Raw genomic sequence first — 22,896 nt, forward strand, 5'->3', positions numbered from 1 at the left:
TAATGCAGATGTAAAAGAAGCCTTAAGGCCCCTTTCACACGGGCGTTGCGGGAAAATGTGCGGGTGTGTTGCGGGAACACCCGCGATTTTTCCGCGCGAGTGCAAAACATTGTAATGCGTTTTGCACTCGCGTGAGAAAAATCGTGCGTGTTTGGTACCCAAACCCGAACTTCTTCACAGAAGTTCGGGCTTGGGATCGGTGTTCTATAAATAGTATTATTTTCCCTTATAACATGGTTATAAGGGGAAATAATAGCATTCTGAATACAGAATGCATAGTAAAGCAGCACTGGAGGGGTTAAAATAAATAAATAAATCATTTAACTCACCTTAATCCACTTGCTCGCGTAGCCGGCATCTCAGTCTGTCTTTTTTTTACTGTATAGGACCTGTGGTGAGCATTAACTATAGTTCAAGGACCTGGGATGACGTCACTCCGGTCATCACATGGTACGTCACATGATCTTTTACCATGGTGAATCACCATGGTAAAAGATCATGTGACGTACCATGTGATGACCGGAGTGACGTCATCCCAGGTCCTTGAACTATAGTTAATGCTCACCACAGGTCCTATACAGTAAAAGAGACAGACGGAGATGCCGGCTACGCGAGCAAGTGGATTAAGGTGAGTTAAATGATTTTTTTTATTTATTTTTAACCCCTCCAGTGCTGTTTTACTATGCATTCTGTATTCAGAATGCTATTATTTTCCCTTATAACCATGTTATAAGGGAAAATAATAATGATCGGGTCTCCATCCCGATCGTCTCCTAGCAACCGTGCGTGAAAATCGCACCGCATCCGCACTTGCTTGCGGATGCTTGCGATTTTCACGCAACCCCATTCATTTCTATGGGGCCTGCGTTACGTGAAAAACGCACAAAGAGGAGCATGCTGCGATTTTCACGCAACGCAAAAGTGATGCGTGAAAATCACCGCTCGTGTGCACAGCCCCATAGAAATTAATGGGTCGGTATTCAGTGCGGGTGCAATGCGTTCACCTCCCGCATCGCATCCGCGCGGAATACTCGCTCGTGTGAAAGGGGCCTTAGAGTGACAATACAAACCACAGAGATACAGTAGGAAGTTGGCTCAATCTCATTGTAGCAACGATATATTTCCTGCTGTTCTATTCTTATCATTTTTTACATTATTTGAAAGCCTCTAGTTTACTAACATGCAGATTGTAGGACAGGATATAAAGCAGATGAAAGGGTGCTTTTACTCTGCGATTTTTATTTCCAGCAGGTAATCAACTTTTTAAAGAAACTGAATTGGTTTCAAAAACATATGCAAACTGATGTACATTTTTAGGACAGGTTTCTTTTTCCTTCCCCCCTCCCCCATGAAAACAAGACAAATGTAGCAAAAAGAGGTGAAGTTTGGATTGTGCAACCTATGACTGGTTACATTTTGGCTTTTTTTGGACAAGAGGTGTGCTTTTTTTTTTTAACTATTACTTTCAATTGTCTTTATTCATTTGGCCAGCTTGCGCCAGAAATCTCCATGCATTTTTTTGCTGGATTGAATAGTGCAGATATTTCAGCTTTGCCATCCAGAAGAAACTTGAACAGGAACACAAAGTAATATCAAGTAAACGCGTTATTTTTTTCTAAAGTCCCTGAGTAAAAATGGATATGTTTAACGGACAATAAAACAATGTGGTGTGAAAGAGGCCTAAAGTTAAACTCCAGCTTATAGAGACAAATAAATCTGAATAGAAACTGTAGACACAAACGGTGGGATATTTTTTATCAAGACGTTTTGAAAAGTTCCTTCTTCTTATTTCAGATCAGGGGCAGATTGGGAACTCAAAGTGGCCCTGGGAAAAAAGCTTAAAAGCTGTCTCCGTTTTGTAGGCAGGACCAAACTGGTTGAAGGTGGGGGCCAATCCAAGTAGGCGGGGTAAGCAATCCATTAGGCATGGTTCACACAGCATACCTCCTAACTTTTGAAAAGCCCAGAGGGATAATAGCAATGGTGCACTTAGCACGCTGCGGCAAAGCCACACGTCTAGATCTGCCTAATTCCTATCTACACTAGTGATGTCGCGAACATAAAATTTTCAGTTCGCGAACAGCGAACGAGAACTTCCGCAAATGTTCGCGAACTGGCGAACCGGGCGAACCGCCATAGACTTCAATAGACAGGCGAATTTTAAAACCCACAGGGACTCTTTCTGGCCACAATAGTGATGAGAAAGTTGTTTCAAGGGGTCTAACACCTGGACTGTGGCATGCCGGAGGGGGATCTATGGCAAAACTCCCATGGAAAATTACGTAGTGGACGCAGAGTCGGGTTTTAATCCATAAAGGGCATAAATCAACTAACATTCCTAAATTGTTTGGAATAACGTGCTTTAAAACATCCAGTGTGTGTATACGATCAGGTATGATGTTGTATCGATCAGGTAGTGTAAGGGTTACGCCCGCATCACAGACATTGACAGACCAAACTCCCCTTTTAATGCACCGCAAACAGTTCATTTGCACAACCGCAAACTCCCCATTTGCACAAGGTTGGATACCAAGCTAGCCACGTCCCGGTGATGTCATTGAAGGTTTCTTCCTCCACCCAGCCACGTACAACACCAAGGGTCCCCGAAAGGTCAATTGAATTGATTTTTCGAACGGGGAGATGGTTAAAAAAACGCTGGCTCCCTCCCCTTTGTTTTTATCCACGGTGACTGCGTCTGCGCCGTGCAATTTACTGTCACACCCGATATGAGTGGTATTTTCTGTAGTACTATTCTCATCAGTTTAATCCCTCTAACGTCCCCAATCTGGGTGCCATTTATTGAATAGATTTTTCGAACGGGGAGATGGTATCAGTGGTTGGCACTGGCAGTGGGCACACTACAGTCAGTAGAAGCGGGCCTGACACACACTGGCAGCAGGCAAGCAACTGAAATTACACTAAAGTGTAAAAATTAAATGCCTTATTTATCGGCAAGCTACTGTGCCACCCGGTATGAGTGGTTGGCACTGGCAGTGGGCACACTACAGTCAGTGGAAGAGGGCCTGACACACACTGGCAGCAGGCAAGCAACTGAATTTAGACTACTGTCTAAAAATTAAATGCCTTATTTATCGGCAAGCTACTGTGCCACCCGGTATCAGTGGTTGGCACTGGCAGTGGGCACACTACAGTCAGTGGAAGCGGGCCTGACACACACTGGCAGCAGGCAAGCAACTGAATTTAGACTACTGTCTAAAAATTAAATGCCTTATTTATCGGCAAGCTACTGTGCCACCCGGTATCAGTGGTTGGCACTGGCAGTGGGCACACTACAGTCAGTTGAAGTCGGCCTGACACACACTAGCAGCAGGCAAGCAGCTGAAATTACACTAAAGTGTAAAAATTAAATGCCTTTTTTATGCAAAGTCCTGTGCCAGCCGGTATGAGTGGTGGGCACTGGCAGTGGGCACACTACAGTCAGTGGAAGTCAGCCTGACACACACTGGCAGGCAACTAACCTTAGATTAAAGTGTAAAAATTAAGTGCCTATTTTTTAAGCAAAGTCCTGTGCCACTCGGTATGACAGGGGTGGGCACTGGCAGTGGGCACACTACAGTCAGTTGAAGTCGGCCTGACACACACTAGCAGCAGGCAAGCAGCTGAAATTACATTAAAGTGTAAAAATTAAATGCCTTTTTTAAGCAAAGTCCTGTGCCAGCCGGTATGAGTGGTGGGCACTGGCAGTGGGCACACTACAGTCAGTGGAAGTCAGCCTGACACACACTGGCAGGCAACTAACCTTAGATTAAAGTGTAAAAATTAAGTGCCTATTTTTTAAGCAAAGTCCTGTGCCACTCGGTATGACAGGGGTGGGCACTGGCAGTGGGCACACTACAGTCAGTGGAAGTCAGCCTGACACACACTGGCAGGCAACTAACCTTAGATTAAAGTGTAAAAATTAAGTGCCTATTTTTTAAGCAAAGTCCTGTGCCACTCGGTATGACAGGGGTGGGCACTGGCAGTGGGCACACTACAGTCAGTTGAAGTCGGCCTGACACACACTAGCAGCAGGCAAGCAGCTGAAATTACATTAAAGTGTAAAAATTAAATGCCTTTTTTAAGCAAAGTCCTGTGCCAGCCGGTATGAGTGGTGGGCACTGGCAGTGGGCACACTACAGTCAGTGGAAGTCAGCCTGACACACACTGGCAGGCAACTAACCTTAGATTAAAGTGTAAAAATTAAGTGCCTATTTTTTAAGCAAAGTCCTGTGCCACTCGGGATGACAGGGGTGGGCACTGGCAGTGGGCACACTACAGTCAGTTGAAGTCGGCCTGACACACACTGGCAGGCAACTAACCTTAGATTAAAGTGTAAAAATGAAGTGCCTTTTTTTTAAGCAAAGTCCTGTGCCACACGGGATGACAGGGGTGGGCACTGGCAGTGGGCACACTACAGTCAGTTGAAGTCGGCCTGACACACACTAGCAGCAGGCAAGCAGCTGAAATTACACTAAAGTGTAAAAATTAAATGCCTTTTTTATGCAAAGTCCTGTGCCAGCCGGTATGAGTGGTGGGCACTGGCAGTGGGCACACTACAGTCAGTGGAAGTCAGCCTGACACACACTGGCAGGCAACTAACCTTAGATTAAAGTGTAAAAATTAAGTGCCTATTTTTTAAGCAAAGTCCTGTGCCACTCGGGATGACAGGGGTGGGCACTGGCAGTGGGCACACTACAGTCAGTTGAAGTCGGCCTGACACACACTGGCAGGCAACTAACCTTAGATTAAAGTGTAAAAATGAAGTGCCTTTTTTTTAAGCAAAGTCCTGTGCCACACGGGATGACAGGGGTGGGCACTGGCAGTGGGCACACTACAGTCAGTTGAAGTCGGCCTGACACACACTAGCAGCAGGCAAGCAGCTGAAATTACACTAAAGTGTAAAAATTAAATGCCTTTTTTATGCAAAGTCCTGTGCCAGCCGGTATGAGTGGTGGGCACTGGCAGTGGGCACACTACAGTCAGTGGAAGTCAGCCTGACACACACTGGCAGGCAACTAACCTTAGATTAAAGTGTAAAAATTAAGTGCCTTTTTTTTAAGCAAAGTCCTGTGCCACACGGGATGACAGGGGTGGGCACTGGCAGTGGGCACACTACAGTCAGTTGAAGTCGGCCTGACACACACTAGCAGCAGGCAAGCAGCTGAAATTACACTAAAGTGTAAAAATTAAATGCCTTTTTTATGCAAAGTCCTGTGCCAGCCGGTATGAGTGGTGGGCACTGGCAGTGGGCACACTACAGTCAGTGGAAGTCAGCCTGACACACACTGGCAGGCAACTAACCTTAGATTAAAGTGTAAAAATTAAGTGCCTTTTTTTAAGCAAAGTCCTGTGCCACACGGAATGACAGGGGTGAGCACTGGCAGTGGGCACACTACAGTCTGTGGGCCTGCAGCTCCTCACACACAGGCAGGCCAGGCAACTGCAATATGTATATAAAGGAAAAAAAAAAAGCAGACTAATGTTGCAGCCCTAAAAAGGGCTTTTTGGGGTGCTGTCAGGACGCTGTCCTTACAGCAGAGATCAGATGAGTCTTTCAGGACTGGAGTGGACACTGAATTCACTAGCCTAGCTATCGATTTCCCAATTAAATCAGCAGCAGTTACAGTCTCCCTCCTCTCACTAAGACTGCAGCTTCAGAATGAATCTAAAATGGATGCTGTGCAGGAGGTGGGAGGGTCTGGGAGGGAGGGTATGCTGCTGATTGGCTGGAATGTGTCTGCTGACTGTGAGGTACAGGGTCAAAGTTTGCTCAATGATGATGTATAGGGGGCGGACCGAACATCGCATGTGTTCGCCCGGCAGAGGCGAACGCGAACAAGCTATGTTCGCCGGGAACTGTTCGCCGTCGGATAGTTCGGGCCATCTCTAATCTACACATGCTCAATACTATCCAGTCCCCTTAGTGCCCCCACACAGTAGTTATTCCCCCTTCTTACCCCCAAAAAGTGCTTATGCCTTCATAGTTCCCACACACAGTAGAATGTCTCCATAGTGCTCACACACAGCATTTATGCCACAATATTGCCCCTGCACAGTATTTATGCCTCCTTAGAGCGCCCGCACAGTATTTATGCCTCCTTAGTGCCCCCACACAGTATTCATGCCCCCCTTACAGTAGTGCTTCCCCTTCAGAATAATGTTGTCCCCTTAGTGCCCCCACAAAGTAATTAAGCCCCCACTGTGCCCACACACAGTATTTATGCCCCCCTACACAGTAGTTGTACCCCCCCCCCCCTCCCGAATGATAATATAATAAAAAAAGAGAAATACTCATCTAGGTGGTTGGAGCCTTAGGTCCTTTGGTGCCCAGAGACTTCTATCTGGCCACCGGGTGTAAAAAGACCTGACAGCAGGTGACTTATTGTTAGGAGCAAGGCTGGCTGATAATGATATGGCAGCAGGGCCATCCATGGCCCGGTGCCCCTGCTGTGCTGCTATTATCATACATATCATACAATACAGCTGAATACTGCTGTTCTGCACTTTGGTATTTCTGGCCCTGTCTACTTCTGTTGTCCCTGCCTACATATGTTGGCTCTGCCTATTTCTGTTGCCCCACCTTCTGTCAACTTGGACCCACCTACAACATGGGGCCACTTTTAGTTTTTTTCCAGGGCCACTTTAAGTTCCCAGTCCACCCCTGGGTACATTGCCAATCCGCCTCTGTTTCAGACGCATTAGAGCAATAAAAATGGAAAAAATGTTTAGGCACTGCGTTATTAGATGTATTTACAACATGTTTATAATTTCTAGATTATTAAAGGGTTTCTGTCACCAGAATTACCCCTATTAAACTAGCTGACATTAGCGATGTGCTAATGTCAGCTGAGCCTAACTAGCCTATTCCTACTTTTATCTATGCCCCCGTTACTCCTAAAATATAACTTTTAAAGTATGCTAATTAGCCTCTAGGGGCAGGGGGGGCATTGCCCGTCACTCACTGTGCCTGCGCCGAATCCTGAGCGGGACGGCGCAGGCGCGAGATTTACACGGCACACAGGGCCGTCAGTAGGAGACCAACGCTGCCTGCCCCTGTCAACCTAGTGTAGCAGGGCGTGGCCAGAGGTGGGAGAACAGAGCCTCTAGAAGCAGAGGCAACGCCCCCCCTGCACCTACAGGCTAATTAGCATATTATAAAAGTTATATTTCAGTTTCTCACTGATGGTTGCTAAGAGATGTTGTTTTTAAACCTTCAGTTTTTTATCACGCGTGTGAAAAATGCATTAAAACGCATTGCACCCGCGCGGAAAAAACTGAACAATTAAACGCAATCGCAGACAAAACTGACTGAACTTGCTTGCAAAATGGTGTGAGTTTCACTAAACGCATCCGGACCTAATCTGTCACGCTAATTTGAGAGCGGTTTTAGTTTAAAAAGACAAATTAAACAATTTCACAATGATTAACTATTCATTAAAACTTCCACTAGGGGGCATTATAACTTTTCAAAGCATTGAATTATTTTTCACTGAATATGAATTACTAACCCATTTTTAATGCTCCCTCTATAGTTGTAAATTTTTGTGCTATTAACTAGAGCTTCATCCCCTTTGACTTCACAATTGTGAAATATAGAGTATCTCTGTGATTCAGGTTCAGATATTCTATACAAGTTGAGGACACCCGTCCCTGATTTCCAAATCCTACGTTGGCATTACATACTGTATAAGTCAGCTTTCCTGACTTGAACCCACTCGGATGTCACAGCAGCTTACATCACAGAAAGAAAGTTAGTTTAGTGCTCTCATTAAGAGAAACAAAATAAGAGTATTGCAGGTCTGATACCTTTTAATGGCTAACAAAAATAGAAGTAATGATGTTACATAGCCAGCTTTCGAGACATCACCAGTCCCTTCATCAGGCGGACTACAAGAAAGAAAGTTGTGATCAGCAGTTACAGGATAAAAATACACATATTATCACCCCATATTACCTGTGTTACTATCTTGGGGAAGTACAGCAACTTACTCCGTGGTAATCCATTGATTATGTCACAAGCTTTTTTGACATAGATAGTACTAATGTCACAGCAGTTAGCTGACAGAGCCCACTTGTGATGTCACAACAGCTTACCTTTATGAAACCTACTTTTGATGTCACAGCAGGTTACCTTTATGAAACCCATGTGTGATGTCACAGCAGGTTACCTTTATGAAACCAACGTGTGATGTCACAGCAGGTTACCTTTATGAAACCCACTTGTGATGTCACAGCAGGTTACCTTTATGAAACCCACTTGTGATGTCACAGCAGGTTACCTTTATGAAACCCACGTGTGATGTCACAGCAGGTTACCTTTATGAAACCAACTTGTGATGTCACAGCAGGTTACCTTTATGAAACCCACATGTGATGTCACAGTATTTTACCTTTATGAAACCCATGTGTGATGTCACAGCAGCTTACCTTTATGAAACCCATGTGTGATGTCACAGCAGGTTACCTTTATGAAACCCACTTGTGATGTCACAGCAGGTTACCTTTATGAAACCCACGTGTGATGTCACAGTATTTTACCTTTATGAAACCCATGTGTGATGTCACAGCAGCTTACCTTTATGAAACCCATGTGTGATGTCACAACAGCTTACCTTTATGAAATCCATGTGTGATGTCACAACAGCTTACCTTTATGAAACCCACTTGTGATGTCACAGCAGCTTACCTTTATGAAACCCATGTGTGATGTCACAACAGCTTACCTTTATGAAACCCACTTGTGATGTCACAGCAGCTTATCTTTATGAAACCCATGTGTGATGTCACAACAGCTTACCTTTATGAAACCCATGTGTGATGTCACAACAGCTTACCTTTATGAAACCCACTTGTGATGTCACAGCAGCTTACCTTTATGAAACCCATGTGTGATGTCACAGCAGCTTACCTTTATGAAACCCATGTGTGATGTCACAGCAGCTTACCTTTATGAAACCCATGTGTGATGTCACAACAGCTTACCTTTATGAAACCCACTTGTGATGTCACAGCAGGTTACCTTTATGAAACCCATGTGTGATGTCACAACAGCTTACCTTTATGAAACCCATGTGTGATGTCACAGCAGCTTACCTTTATGAAACCCATGTGTGATTTCACAGCAGCTTACCTTTATGAAACCCATGTGTGATGTCACAGCAGGTTACCTTTATGAAACCCACTTGTGATGTCACAGCACGTTACCTTTATGAAACCAACATGTGATGTCACAGCAGGTTACCTTTATGAAACCCACTTGTGATGTCACAGCAGGTTACCTTTATGAAACCAACTTGTGATGTCACAGCAGGTTACCTTTATGAAACCCACTTGTGATGTCACAGCAGGTTACCTTTATGAAACCCACGTGTGATGTCACAGTATTTTACCTTTTGTGAAACCCATGTGTGATGTCACAGCAGCTTACCTTTATGAAACCCATGTGTGATGTCACAACAGCTTACCTTTATGAAACCCATGTGTGATGTCACAACAGCTTACCTTTATGAAACCCACTTGTGATGTCACAGCAGCTTATCTTTATGAAACCCATGTGTGATGTCACAACAGCTTACCTTTATGAAACCCATGTGTGATGTCACAACAGCTTACCTTTATGAAACCCACTTGTGATGTCACAGCAGGTTACCTTTATGAAACCCACTTGTGATGTCACAGCAGGTTACCTTTATGAAACCCACGTGTGATGTCACAGTATTTTACCTTTATGAAACCCATGTGTGATGTCACAGCAGCTTACCTTTATAAAACCCATGTGTGATGTCACAACAGCTTACCTTTATGAAACCCATGTGTGATGTCACAGCAGCTTACTTTTATGAAACCCATGTGTGATGTCACAACAGCTTACCTTTATGAAACCCATGTGTGATGTCACAACAGCTTACCTTTATGAAACCCACTTGTGATGTCACAGCAGCTTATCTTTATGAAACCCATGTGTGATGTCACAACAGCTTACCTTTATGAAACCCATGTGTGATGTCACAACAGCTTACCTTTATGAAACCCACTTGTGATGTCACAGCAGCTTACCTTTATGAAACCCATGTGTGATGTCACAACAGCTTACCTTTATGAAACCCATGTGTGATGTCACAACAGCTTACCTTTATGAAACCCATGTGTGATGTCACAGCAGGTTACCTTTATGAAACCCACTTGTGATGTCACAGCAGGTTACCTTTATGAAACCCACTTGTGATGTCACAGCAGGTTACCTTTATGAAACCCATGTGTGATGTCACAACAGCTTACCTTTATGAAACCCATGTGTGATGTCACAGCAGCTTACCTTTATGAAACCCATGTGTGATTTCAAAGCAGCTTACCTTTATGAAACCCATGTGTGATGTCACAGCAGGTTACCTTTATGAAACCCACTTGTGATGTCACAGCAGGTTACCTTTATGAAACCCACTTGTGATGTCACAGCAGGTTACCTTTATGAAACCCACTTGTGATGTCACAGCAGATTACCTTTATGAAACCCACGTGTGATGTCACAGTATTTTACCTTTATGAAACCCATGTGTGATGTCACAGCAGCTTACCTTTATGAAACCCATGTGTGATGTCACAGCGGCTTACCTTTATGAAACCCATGTGTGATGTCACAACAGCTTACCTTTATGAAACCCATGTGTGATGTCACAGCAGCTTACCTTTATGAAACCCATGTGTGATGTCACAACAGCTTACCTTTATGAAACCCATGTGTGATGTCACAGCAGCTTACCTTTATGAAACCCATGTGTGATGTCACAACAGCTTACCTTTATAAAAACCCATGTGTGATGTCACAACAGCTTACCTTTATGAAACCCACTTGTGATGTCACAGCAGCTTATCTTTATGAAACCCATGTGTGATGTCACAACAGCTTACCTTTATGAAACCCATGTGTGATGTCACAACAGCTTACCTTTATGAAACCCACTTGTGATGTCACAGCAGCTTACCTTTATGAAACCCATGTGTGATGTCACAACAGCTTACCTTTATGAAACCCATGTGTGATGTCACAACAGCTTACCTTTATGAAACCCATGTGTGATGTCACAGCAGGTTACCTTTATGAAACCCACTTGTGATGTCACAGCAGGTTACCTTTATGAAACCCACTTGTGATGTCACAGCAGGTTACCTTTATGAAACCCATGTGTGATGTCACAACAGCTTACCTTTATGAAACCCATGTGTGATGTCACAGCAGCTTACCTTTATGAAACCCATGTGTGATTTCACAGCAGCTTACCTTTATGAAACCCATGTGTGATGTCACAGCAGGTTACCTTTATGAAACCCACTTGTGATGTCACAGCAGGTTACCTTTATGAAACCCACTTGTGATGTCACAGCAGGTTACCTTTATGAAACCCACTTGTGCTGTCACAGCAGGTTACCTTTATGAAACCCACGTGTGATGTCACAGTATTTTACCTTTATGAAACCCATGTGTGATGTCACAACAGCTTACCTTTATGAAACCCACTTGTGATGTCACAGAAGCTTATCTTTATGAAACCCATGTGTGATGTCACAACAGCTTACCTTTATGAAACCCATGTGTGATGTCACAACAGCTTACCTTTATGAAACCCACTTGTGATGTCACAGCAGCTTACCTTTATGAAACCCATGTGTGATGTCACAACAGCTTACCTTTATGAAACCCACTTGTGATGTCACAGCAGCTTACCTTTATGAAACCCATGTGTGATGTCACAACAGCTTACCTTTATGAAACCCACTTGTGATGTCACAGCAGCTTACCTTTATGAAACCCATGTGTGATGTCACAACAGCTTACCTTTATGAAACCCACTTGTGATGTCACAGCAGCTTACCTTTATGAAACCCATGTGTGATGTCACAACAGCTTACCTTTATGAAACCCACTTGTGATGTCACAGCAGCTTACCTTTATGAAACCCATGTGTGATGTCACAGCAGCTTACTTTTATGAAACCCATGTGTGATGTCACAACAGCTTACCTTTATGAAACCCACTTGTGATGTCACAGCAGCTTATCTTTATGAAACCCATGTGTGATGTCACAGTATTTTACCTTTATGAAACCCATGTGTGATGTCACAGCAGCTTACCTTTATGAAACCCATGTGTGATGTCACAACAGCTTACCTTTATGAAACCCATGTGTGATGTCACAACAGCTTACCTTTATGAAACCCACTTGTGATGTCACAGCAGCTTATCTTTATGAAACCCATGTGTGATGTCACAACAGCTTACCTTTATGAAACCCATGTGTGATGTCACAACAGCTTACCTTTATGAAACCCACTTGTGATGTCACAGCAGGTTACCTTTATGAAACCCACTTGTGATGTCACAGCAGGTTACCTTTATGAAACCCACGTGTGATGTCACAACAGCTTACCTTTATGAAACCCATGTGTGATTTCACAGCAGCTTACCTTTATGAAACCCACTTGTGCTGTCACAGCAGGTTACCTTTATGAAACCCACGTGTGATGTCACAGTATTTTACCTTTATGAAACCCACGTGTGATGTCACAGCAGCTTACCTTTATGAAACCTATGTGTGATGTCACAACAGCTTACCTTTATGAAACCCATGTCTGATGTCACAGCAGCTTACCTTTATGAAACCCATGTGTGATGTCACAACAGCTTACCTTTATGAAACCCATGTGTGATGTCACAGCAGCTTACCTTTATGAAACCCATGTGTGATGTCACAACAGCTTACCTTTATGAAACCCATGTGTGATGTCACAACAGCTTACCTTTATGAAACCCATGTGTGATGTCACAACAGCTTACCTTTATGAAACCCACTTGTGATGTCACAGCAGCTTACCTTTATGAAACCCATGTGTGATGTCACAACAGCTTACCTTTATGAAACCCATGTGTGATGTCACAACAGCTTACCTTTATGAAACCCACTTGTGATGTCACAGCAGGTTACCTTTATGAAACCCATGTGTGATGTCACAACAGCTTACCTTTATGAAACCCATGTGTGATGTCACAGCAGCTTACCTTTATGAAACCCATGTGTGATTTCACAGCAGCTTACCTTTATGAAACCCATGTGTGATGTCACAGCAGGTTACCTTTATGAAACCCACGTGTGATGTCACAGCAGGTTACCTTTATGAAACCCACTTGTGATGTCACAGCAGGTTACCTTTATGAAACCCACTTGTGATGTCACAGCAGGTTACCTTTATGAAACCCACGTGTGATGTCACAGTATTTTACCTTTATGAAACCCATGTGTGATGTCACAGCAGCTTACCTTTATGAAACCCATTTGTGATGTCACAGCGGCTTACCTTTATGAAACCCATGTGTGATGTCACAAAAGCTTACCTTTATGAAACCCATGTGTGATGTCACAACAGCTTACCTTTATGAAACCCATGTGTGATGTCACAACAGCTTACCTTTATGAAACCCATGTGTGATGTCACAACAGCTTACCTTTATGAAACCCACTTGTGATGTCACAGCAGCTCACCTTTATGAAACCCATGTGTGATGTCACAACAGCTTACCTTTATGAAACCCACTTGTGATGTCACAGCAGGTTACCTTTATGAAACCCATGTGTGATGTCACAACAGCTTACCTTTATGAAACCCATGTGTGATGTCACAGCAGCTTACCTTTATGAAACCCATGTGTGATGTCACAACAGCTTACCTTTATGAAACCCATGTGTGATGTCACAGCAGGTTACCTTTATGAAACCCACTTGTGATGTCACAGCAGGTTACCTTTATGAAACCCACGTGTGATGTCACAGTATTTTACCTTTATGAAACCCATGTGTGATATCACAGCAGCTTACCTGACAAAAAATGATTGTTCTGTCACAGTAACTTACATGACAGAAACACAGTTGTCATGTCACCAGGGGCGGGCTTGGTATTTCTGGTGCCCCAAGCAAACTTATGTCTGGGGACCCTAATCAGGACACCCAGCCGGTAATCGCTATTCCCAGCAGTGGTTCCCTTTCTGTGTAAACTGTCAGTGTCCTTAGGGCCCATTCACATTACGTTTTTTGGGGCTGTTTCTTCCGTGTTCTCCATGCCAAAAAGCACCTCTAAAAAGCCTCCCAATTATTTCAGTGGGAGGCAGAACTTGCTTTTTTTCCACTTGGCATCTTGGAGCGAAATCTGCGCTGATTCTCTCATTGAAATGAATGGGAAGCTGAAAAAAACCTGTGAAAAAGCGCAAAGAAAATCAGCCTGGATTCGGTGAACCTGAGGAAAGATGTGGCGCTGTTGCATGGTTTGTGTGTGATCAAGATGGTCATTTCTGTAACTTACCTAACAGAAATACAGGAGCAGACTTATGAAACTGTCTAATAGAAAAACTGCTTTTGTTGCCCATAGCAACCATCCAGAACACTGCACTATGATTGGTTGATTCAGGCAACAGAGACACCTTTGCTTATAGATCGTTTCAAAAATCCACTCTACCTTGTTGATTTCACAGTATAAGGCCTCTTTCACACTACCGTTTTTTTTTTCCGTTTTGCAGGCCGTTGCACTCCGTTTCCGTATTTCCGTTTTAAGGTTCCGTTGAAAGATAGAACATGTCCTATTATTGCCCGCAAATCACGTTCCGTGGCTCCATTCAAGTCAATGGGTCCGCAAAAAAAACGGAACACATACGGAAATGCATCCGTATGTCTTCCGTATCCGTTCCGTTTTTGCGGAACCATCTATTGAAAATGTTATACCCAGCCCAATTTTTCTATGTAATTACTGTATACTGTATATGCCATACGGAAAAAAGGAACGGAAACACAACGGAAACAAAAAAAACGGAACAACGGATCAGTGAAAAACGGACCGCAAAACACTGAAATAGCCATACGGTAGTGTGAAAGAGGCCTAAGGCCTAGTTCACACGAACGTTTTTTTTGCGAGTGTACGGCAATTCTTTTGTGTTCCGTATACGGTCCGTATGCGGAACCATTCATTTCAATGGTTCCGCAAAAAAAAAGGAATGTACTCCGTATGCATTCCGTTTACGTATTTCCGTTTTTCCGTTCCGTTGAAAGATAGAACATGTCCTATTATTGCCCGCATATCACATTCCGTGGCTCCATTCAAGTCAATGGGTCCGCAAATAAACCGGAACACATATGGAAATGCATCCGTATGTCTTCCATATCCGTTCCGTTTTTGCTGAACCATCTATTCAAAATGTTATGCCCAGCCCAATTTTTTCTATGTAATTACTGTATACTGTACATGGCATACGGAAAAATGGAAAGGAAACGGAAACACAAAAACGGGACAACGGATCCGTGAAAAACAGACCGCAAAAAACTATAAAAGCCATACGTTTGTGTGAACTAGGCCTAAGGCTGGGTTCACACAAGCGTTGCGGGAAAAGATGCGGATGCGTTGCGGGAACATGCGCGATTTTTCCACGCGAGTGCAAAGCGTTTTAATGCATTTTTGTATGCGCGTGAGAAAAATCGGCATGTTTGGTACCCAGACCCGAACTTCTTCACAGAAGTTCGGGTTTGGGTTCAGTGTTCTGTAAATTTTATTATTTTCCCTTATAACATGGTTATAAGGGAAAATAATAGCATTCATAATACAGAATGCTTAGTAGAAGGTCAATTGAGGGTTAAAAAAATTATAATTAACTCATCTCCAATTGATCGCGTAGCTGCCGGTGTTCCGTTAGATTTCCCTACCTCGTGAGATTTCCCTACCCTCGTCACTTCCGGCCGCACCGGACATGACGTGAGGAGGTGTGCCGCGCCGCGCAGGCGCACAACGATGGGGTAGGGAAATTTCACAGCAGAGTTAGGCCTCATGCACACGACCGTTGTGTGCATCCGTGGCCATTGTGCCGTTTTCCGTTTTTTTTCGCGGACCCATTGACTTTCAATGGGTCCGTGGAAAAATCGGAAAATGCACCGTTTTGCAGCCGCATCCGTGATCTGTGTTTCCTGTCCGTCAAAAAAATATGACCTGTCCTATTTTTTTGACGGACAACGGTTCACGGACCCATTCAAGTCAATGGGTCCGTGAAATAACACGGATGCACACAAGATTGGCATCCGCGTCTGTGATCCGTGGCCGTAGGTTACTTTCATACAGACGGATCCGAAGATCCGTCTGCATAAAAGCTTTTTCAGAGATGAGTTTTCACTTCGTGAAAACTCATATCCGACAGTATATTTTAACACAGAGGCGTTCCCATAGTGATGGGGACGCTTCTAGTTAGAATATACTACGAACTGTGTACATGACTGCCCCCTGCTGCCTGGCAGCACCTGATCTCTTACAGGGGGCTGTGATCCGCACAATTAACCCCTTAGGTGCTGCACCTGAAGGGGTTAATTGTGCATATCATGGCCCCCTATAAGAGATCAGGGGCTGCCAGGCAGCAGGGGGGAGACCCCCCTCCCTCCCCAGTTTGAATATCATTGGTGGCCAGTGTGCGGCCTCCCCCGGGCACCCCCCTCCCTCTATTGTAATATCATTGGTGGCCAGTGTGCGGCGCTGTCTGTGTCCGGCCGGGTGCTCCTCCTATTGGTAAGTGACAGGTCTGTGCGGCGCATTGCTTAATGATCTGTCACTTACCAGTAGGAGGAGCTCCCGGACACAGACAGCGCAGCAGGTAAGTATGATGCTTCTAATATTGTAATATTGCTAAGTAACCATGGCAACCAGGCCTGCAGTAGCGTCCTGGTTGCCATGGTTACCGATCGGAGCCCCAGAGCGATTAAACTGGGACTCCGATCGGAATCTCCGCTGCCACCAATGATCGGGCGGGGGGGCACACTGGCCACCAATGATATTACAATAGAGGGGGGGCGGCACACTGGCCACCAATGATATTACAATAGAGGGGGGGGCCGCACACTGGCCACCAATGATATTACAATAGAGGGGGGTTGGGGGGGCCGCACACTGGCCACCAATGATATTCAAACTGGGGAGGGAGGGGGGTCTGCCCCCTGCTGCCTGGCAGCCCCTGATCTCTTACAGGGGGCTATGATACGCACAATTAACCCCTTCAGGTGCGGCACCTGAAGGGTTAATTGTGCTTTTTACAGCGCCCTGTAAAAGATCGGGTGCTGCCAGGCAGCAGGGGGCAGTCATGTACACAGTTCGAAGGATATTCTAACTTGAAGCGTCCCCATCACTATGGGAACGCCTCTGTGTTAGAATATACTGTTGGATCTGAGTTTCACGATGTAACTCAAATCCGATAGTATATATATTTTAACATAGAGGCGTTCCCATGGTGATGGGGACGCTTCAAGTTAAAATATACCATCGGATTGGAGAAAACTCAGATCCTGTGGTATATTAACTCCTGACTTTACATTGAAAGTCAATAGGGGACGGATCCGTTTGAAATTGCACCATATTGTGTCAACGTCAAACGGATCCATCCCCATTGACTTGCATTGTAATTCAGGACAAATCCGTTTGGCTCCGCACAGCCAGGCGGACACCAAAACGACTTTTTTTTCATGTCCGTGGATCCTCCAAAAATCAAGGAAGACCCACGGATGAAAAAACCGTCACGGATCACAGAAAAACGGAACTCGTTTTTGCGGACCGCAAAAAAAAAATGGTCGTGTGCATGAGGCCTTAGCTGGACACCGGCCGACACTGCGCATGCCCCGGGAGCCTCACCAGCGGTTAGGGTATGGAAAAATTACTGGCCAGTGCGCAGGTGCTGTGATTGGATGGACATTCTCAGCTGGACACCGGCCGACACTGCGCATGGGAAAAAACACTGTCCCGTAATTTTTCTCTTCCCTAACCGCTGGTGAGGCTCCCAGCGCATGCGCAGTGTCGGCTGCTGTCCAGCTGAGAACAGCAATGGCCCATAATTTTTCCCTACCTTAAACTTTGGTGAGGCTCCCACGCATGCGCAGTGTCGGCCAGTGTCCAGCTAAGTCTGCTGTGAAATTTCCTTACCCCGTCGTTGTGCGCCTGCGCGGCGTGGCACACCTCCTCACGTCATGTCCAGTGCGGCCGCGTCACAGCAGAAAGTGACGAGGGTATGGAAATCTAACGGAACAGCGGTCTCCTGTTCTTTCTTCAGGACCTGTCAAAGGACCTGTGGTGACGTCACTGAGCTCATCACATGGTCCATCACCATGGTGATGTATCCTGTGATGAGCACAGTGATGTCACCACAGGTCCTTTGACAGGTCCTGAAGAAAGAACAGGAGACCGGCAGCTACGCAATAAATTGGAGGAGGTGAGTTAATTTATTTATTGTTTTAACCCTCAATTGACCTTCTACTAAGCATTCTGTATTAAAGAATGCTATTATTTTCCCTTATAACCATGTTATAAGGGAAAATAATACAGTGAATAGACTTTCATCCTAGCAACCATGCGTGAAAATTGCACCGCATCCGCACTTGCTTGCGATTTTCACGCAGCCCCATTCACTTCTATGGGTCCTGCGTTTTGTAAAAAACGCACAATATAGAGCATGCTGCGATTTTCACGCAACGCACAAGTGATGCGTGGAAAATTACCGCTCATGTGTACAGCCCCATAGAAGTGAATGGGTCTGGATTCATTGCGGGTGCAATGCGTTCACCTCACGCATTGCACCCGCGCGGAAATCTCGCCCGTGTGAACCCAGCCTTACTTACCTTGTGGAAACACATTTATGATGTCACTGCTAGCTACCATAGTAAAACTTGTGTTATCACAGTAGCTTATTTAGGGTGGACATTAGGGATGAGCTTATTTAAGGTGGACATAACAGCACAGATCCGTTATGCAGGCCATAGACTTCTATTATGACGGAATGAATAAAGGAATGCCTCCAAAGGCATTTCGTTATGTGTTCCGTCATGGAATTGAGTTATGGTCCGTGGTAACACAATCCATAATGCAATTCTGCTTTCACCACCAAACGAAGCGCAAGCGAATTTCAAAATATGAAATTCCCTCATCTCTAGTGGACATCTACAACAGAAAGATTAAAAAAAATTAGAGCTTACCGCCATGTAGAAGGCTGGGCGCATAGGTTGTAGGATGAAGTCTATCGGGTGCACAGAGACAAGCCAGGCCAACTCCCGGGTATTTGATGGACAAATACAGTATGTTCAAATCCAAAACTGTTTCTGCTTCCCATTAAAACATGGTGGTATGATCCACAAAGACCCATCCACAAATCTTATTTGCAGTTACAGGAATATTTGGTGCAGGTGATTGCTCCAAAGGGGCATCTACAGGTAATTAAATTCAAAGGTTTACTTACTTTTTTTCTTTGCACTGTGGAGGTTTACTGAATTTTAGTTGCATTCTGTTGGTCTATAATTGTGACTTAGAGAACAATTAGACCATATTTGATTAGTAATCAACAGTGCCATACATTCAATAGAAGCAGACTATGCTGACTACGACGGAATCCAGGGGAGGGGGCCCAACGCTGAACTGTTTCCGATGTAAAAACTCTGCACTTTCATGCAGCCACCACTAGGGGGCACTCGGTGAACACAGATAATTACTGCTTCCATTTCAGTCAATTGTTGTAACTGCACAAATTTCTATGCACTGAGCTTCCCCTAGTGGTGGCTGCAGGCAACCTGCTTTTTAATAGATGGGAAACAGGAGATTGATCAGTGTATTTATCCCAGCTGTCTGTAGTGAACACACTGAGAAATACGGTGATCAGAATTATGAAGCACCTGTTCCACTTTACTGATATAGAGGACAGATAAAGTGAGAGAGGACAATTGTGACTTTTTTTTATTAAAATTTTGTCCACTTATAAAAAAATAAATAAAATAAATGTAAATTCATCAGAAATATAGGTGTTGTGCTTTGCATTCTGCATTGCCTGGGGGTGATTGACAGATGCCTACTGGGAAACCGGGAGTGGCAGGGGGGCCCATAATAAGTTTTGATATGGGGCCCTATTAGATCTGTGTATGCCCCTGATAATTCGACATAGAGATCTAGCTAATTCAAAAAAGTTAACTTAAATTTTCCTGCGACAGCTTCTGTATTGTACATCTAGATGAAACTATAACTTGCCTATTGAATGCACTATTTTAATGTACTTATCTCGTTACCAAGTGTATATGTTATTTTCTAGACCAATTATACAAGCAAAATATTACTTTACTGGAAAAAGCTCGACTTGAATGGGAGACAGAACATGTTAACACCTGTGAGGTACTTGGACTTCATTGTATGGTAGTATTGTGCCTGGATTATCACGTGCATCAATTATGTATTGTGTATTTCAGGCATTTGAACAGCAGGAGAACGACCGGATCAGTATACTGCGCAACTCCCTCTGGGTTCATTCCAACCAGTTTTCCATGCAGTGTGTGAAGGATGACGAGGTAACAGCAGCATAATGTTCCTACAGCCCACAGTCTAAACCATCTGATATAAAAGCAACAACTGTTCTCCAGGAAGCAGCTTTAATCTTACTGTCTTGTAGATTTGCTGAAAATCTTGTTTTTTCATTTTTTTTATTTTTGCATTGAGGTGAGTCATGTGTCATTGCTTAAAGGCCATGTACACCTTCAGAGGCAAAAAAAAATGATTATTGCATTTTACTCAAATTTTTTTTTTCATGTGATCTTTATTAAAAATATTGAGCCATTCTGTCACAAAGGGTTAACTGTTTGTCTAGCTGTGTGAATTGTGCTTTTTACTTTCACTTTGTGCTGGTCATCTAATAACCCTGATATCTAATTTATTAAGAGGTCATAAACACTTAGGCCCCTTTCAGACGGGCGTTGCGGGAAAATGTGCGGGTGAGTTGCGGGTACCCAAACCCACCCGAACTTCTTCACAGAAGTTCGGGCTTGGGATCGGTGTTCTGTAGATTGTATTATTTTCCCTTATAAGGCTACTTTCACACTAGCGTTCGGGTGTCCGCTCGTGCGCTCTGTTTGAAGGGGCTCACGAGCGGCCCCGAACGCATCCGTCTGGCCCCAATGCATTCTCAGTGGAGGCGGATCCACTGAGAATGCATCCGCCTGCCAGCGCTCAGTGAGCGGACACCTGAACGCTGCTTGCAGCGTTCGGGTGTCCGCCTGGCCGTGCGGAGGCGAGCGGATCCGTCCAGACTTACAATGTAAGTCAATGGGGACGGATCCGCTTGAAGATGACACCATATGGCTCAATCTTCAAGCGGATCCGTTCCCTATTGACTTTCAATGTAAAGTCTGAACGGATCCGCTCAGGCTACTTTCATACTTAGAAAATTTTCTAAGTTTTAATGCAGACGGATCCGTTCTGAACGGATGCGAAAGTCTGCATTATCGGAGCGGATCCGTCTGATGAAACATCAGACGGATCCGCTCCGAACGCTAGTGTGAAAGTAGCCTAGCATGGTTATAAGGGAAAATAATAGCATTCTGAATACAGAATGCATAGTAAAATAGCGCTGGAGGGGTTAAAAAAATAATAATAATACTTTAACTCACCTTAGTCCACTTGATCGCGTAGCCGGCCCGGCATCTCCTTCTGTCTCCTTCTTAGCTCTGTGGAGCAACAGGACCTGTGGTGACGTCACTCCGGTCATCACATGATCTTTTACCATGGTGATGGATCATGTGATGACCGGAGTGACGTCACCACAGGTCCTGTTGCTCTACAGAGCTAAGAAGGAGACAGAAGGAGATGCCGGCTACGCGATCAAGTGGACTAAGGTGAGTTAAAGTATTATTATTATTTTTTTAACCCCTCCAGCGCTATTTTACTATGCATTCTGTATTCAGAATGCTATTATTTTCCCTTATAACCATGTTATAAGGGAAAACAATAATGATCGGGTCTCCATCCCGATCGTCCCCTAGCAACCGTGCGTGAAAATCGCACCGCATCTGCACTTGCTTGCGGATTCTTGCGATTTTCACGCAACCCCATTCATTTCTATGGGGCCTGCGTTACGTGAAAAACGCACAAAGAGGACCATGCTGCGATTTTTACGCAACGCACAAGTGATGAGTGAAAATCACCCCTCATGTGAACAGCCCCATAGAAATGAATGGGTCGGTATTCAGTGCGGGTGCAATGCGTTCAACTCACGCATCCGCGCGGAATACTCGCCCGTGTGAAAGGGGCCTTAAGGTCCTTTTACAGGGGACCACGGTCTAGCAGATTGTCGGGAAGAAACCATCCTTCCCAACAATCTGCTGATCGCTAGCAGAGGAGACCGCTGCATTTACATGCACCGATCTCCTCCAGCTCCTCCTTAGTATGGGAAAGAGTGATCGCTAATGCCATCGCTCTTCCCTGTACTGTTTTGTTGTTTCCCTGCAGCAGATCGAGCTTACACAGCACAATCTGCCACTGGGATACAATGATCTTTTATGCTGCACAAAAGATCCAGTTGCTTGATGAACGAGCGAAACGCTTGTCCATCGGGTAGTCGGCGGTGCATTTACACTGCCAGATAATCGCTAACTAGCATTACTAGTAACGCTCGTTAGCGATAATTTGTTCAATTGTCGTCCTGTGCAAAGGGCCAACCCTTATAATAACCCCCAATGCCTGGGCCCCTCATATAAATTATACTTACCCCGCTCCCTGGCACTCGCATCGCTCCTGATGCCGCACAGCCGTCGCTGCATCTCTCGTCATTCCCGTCATGGACTGCTATTGGCTGCTTCCTTCTATCGCTGGATATTTTGATCTGCGTGAAGGGCATCAGGAGCGGCGCGGGTGCCGGGGAGCATGGTAAGTATAATCTATATGAGGGGCGTGGGCAATGGGGGGGGTCATTATAGGGGTTGGATAACCCCTTTAAGCTACATTCTTATCAGTAAGATAAGAACTGAGCTATGAGTGTTTATAATGTAAGAAAGCAGAGATATGAAGCCCGTTAGATTAGGTGGCTGA

The 22,896-nt window shown here is 44.6% G+C and overlaps 1 protein-coding gene across 2 annotated transcripts in view; it reads left to right on the forward strand.

Annotated features, from left to right (window-relative positions):
• Positions 1-22,896, forward strand: part of PSTPIP1 (proline-serine-threonine phosphatase interacting protein 1) — a 137,623-nt gene that overhangs the window by 98,593 nt on the left and 16,134 nt on the right. For both annotated transcript variants that reach the window (XM_040413609.1, XM_040413610.1), the window contains exons 9-10: positions 20,132-20,211; positions 20,286-20,384. In XM_040413609.1, coding sequence (XP_040269543.1) covers positions 20,132-20,211; positions 20,286-20,384 — 179 coding nt within the window. The remainder of the gene's footprint in view (positions 1-20,131; positions 20,212-20,285; positions 20,385-22,896) is intronic.

The sequence above is a fragment of the Bufo bufo genome, chromosome 1, assembly GCF_905171765.1.
Source record: "Bufo bufo chromosome 1, aBufBuf1.1, whole genome shotgun sequence".
NCBI lineage: Eukaryota > Metazoa > Chordata > Amphibia > Anura > Bufonidae > Bufo > Bufo bufo.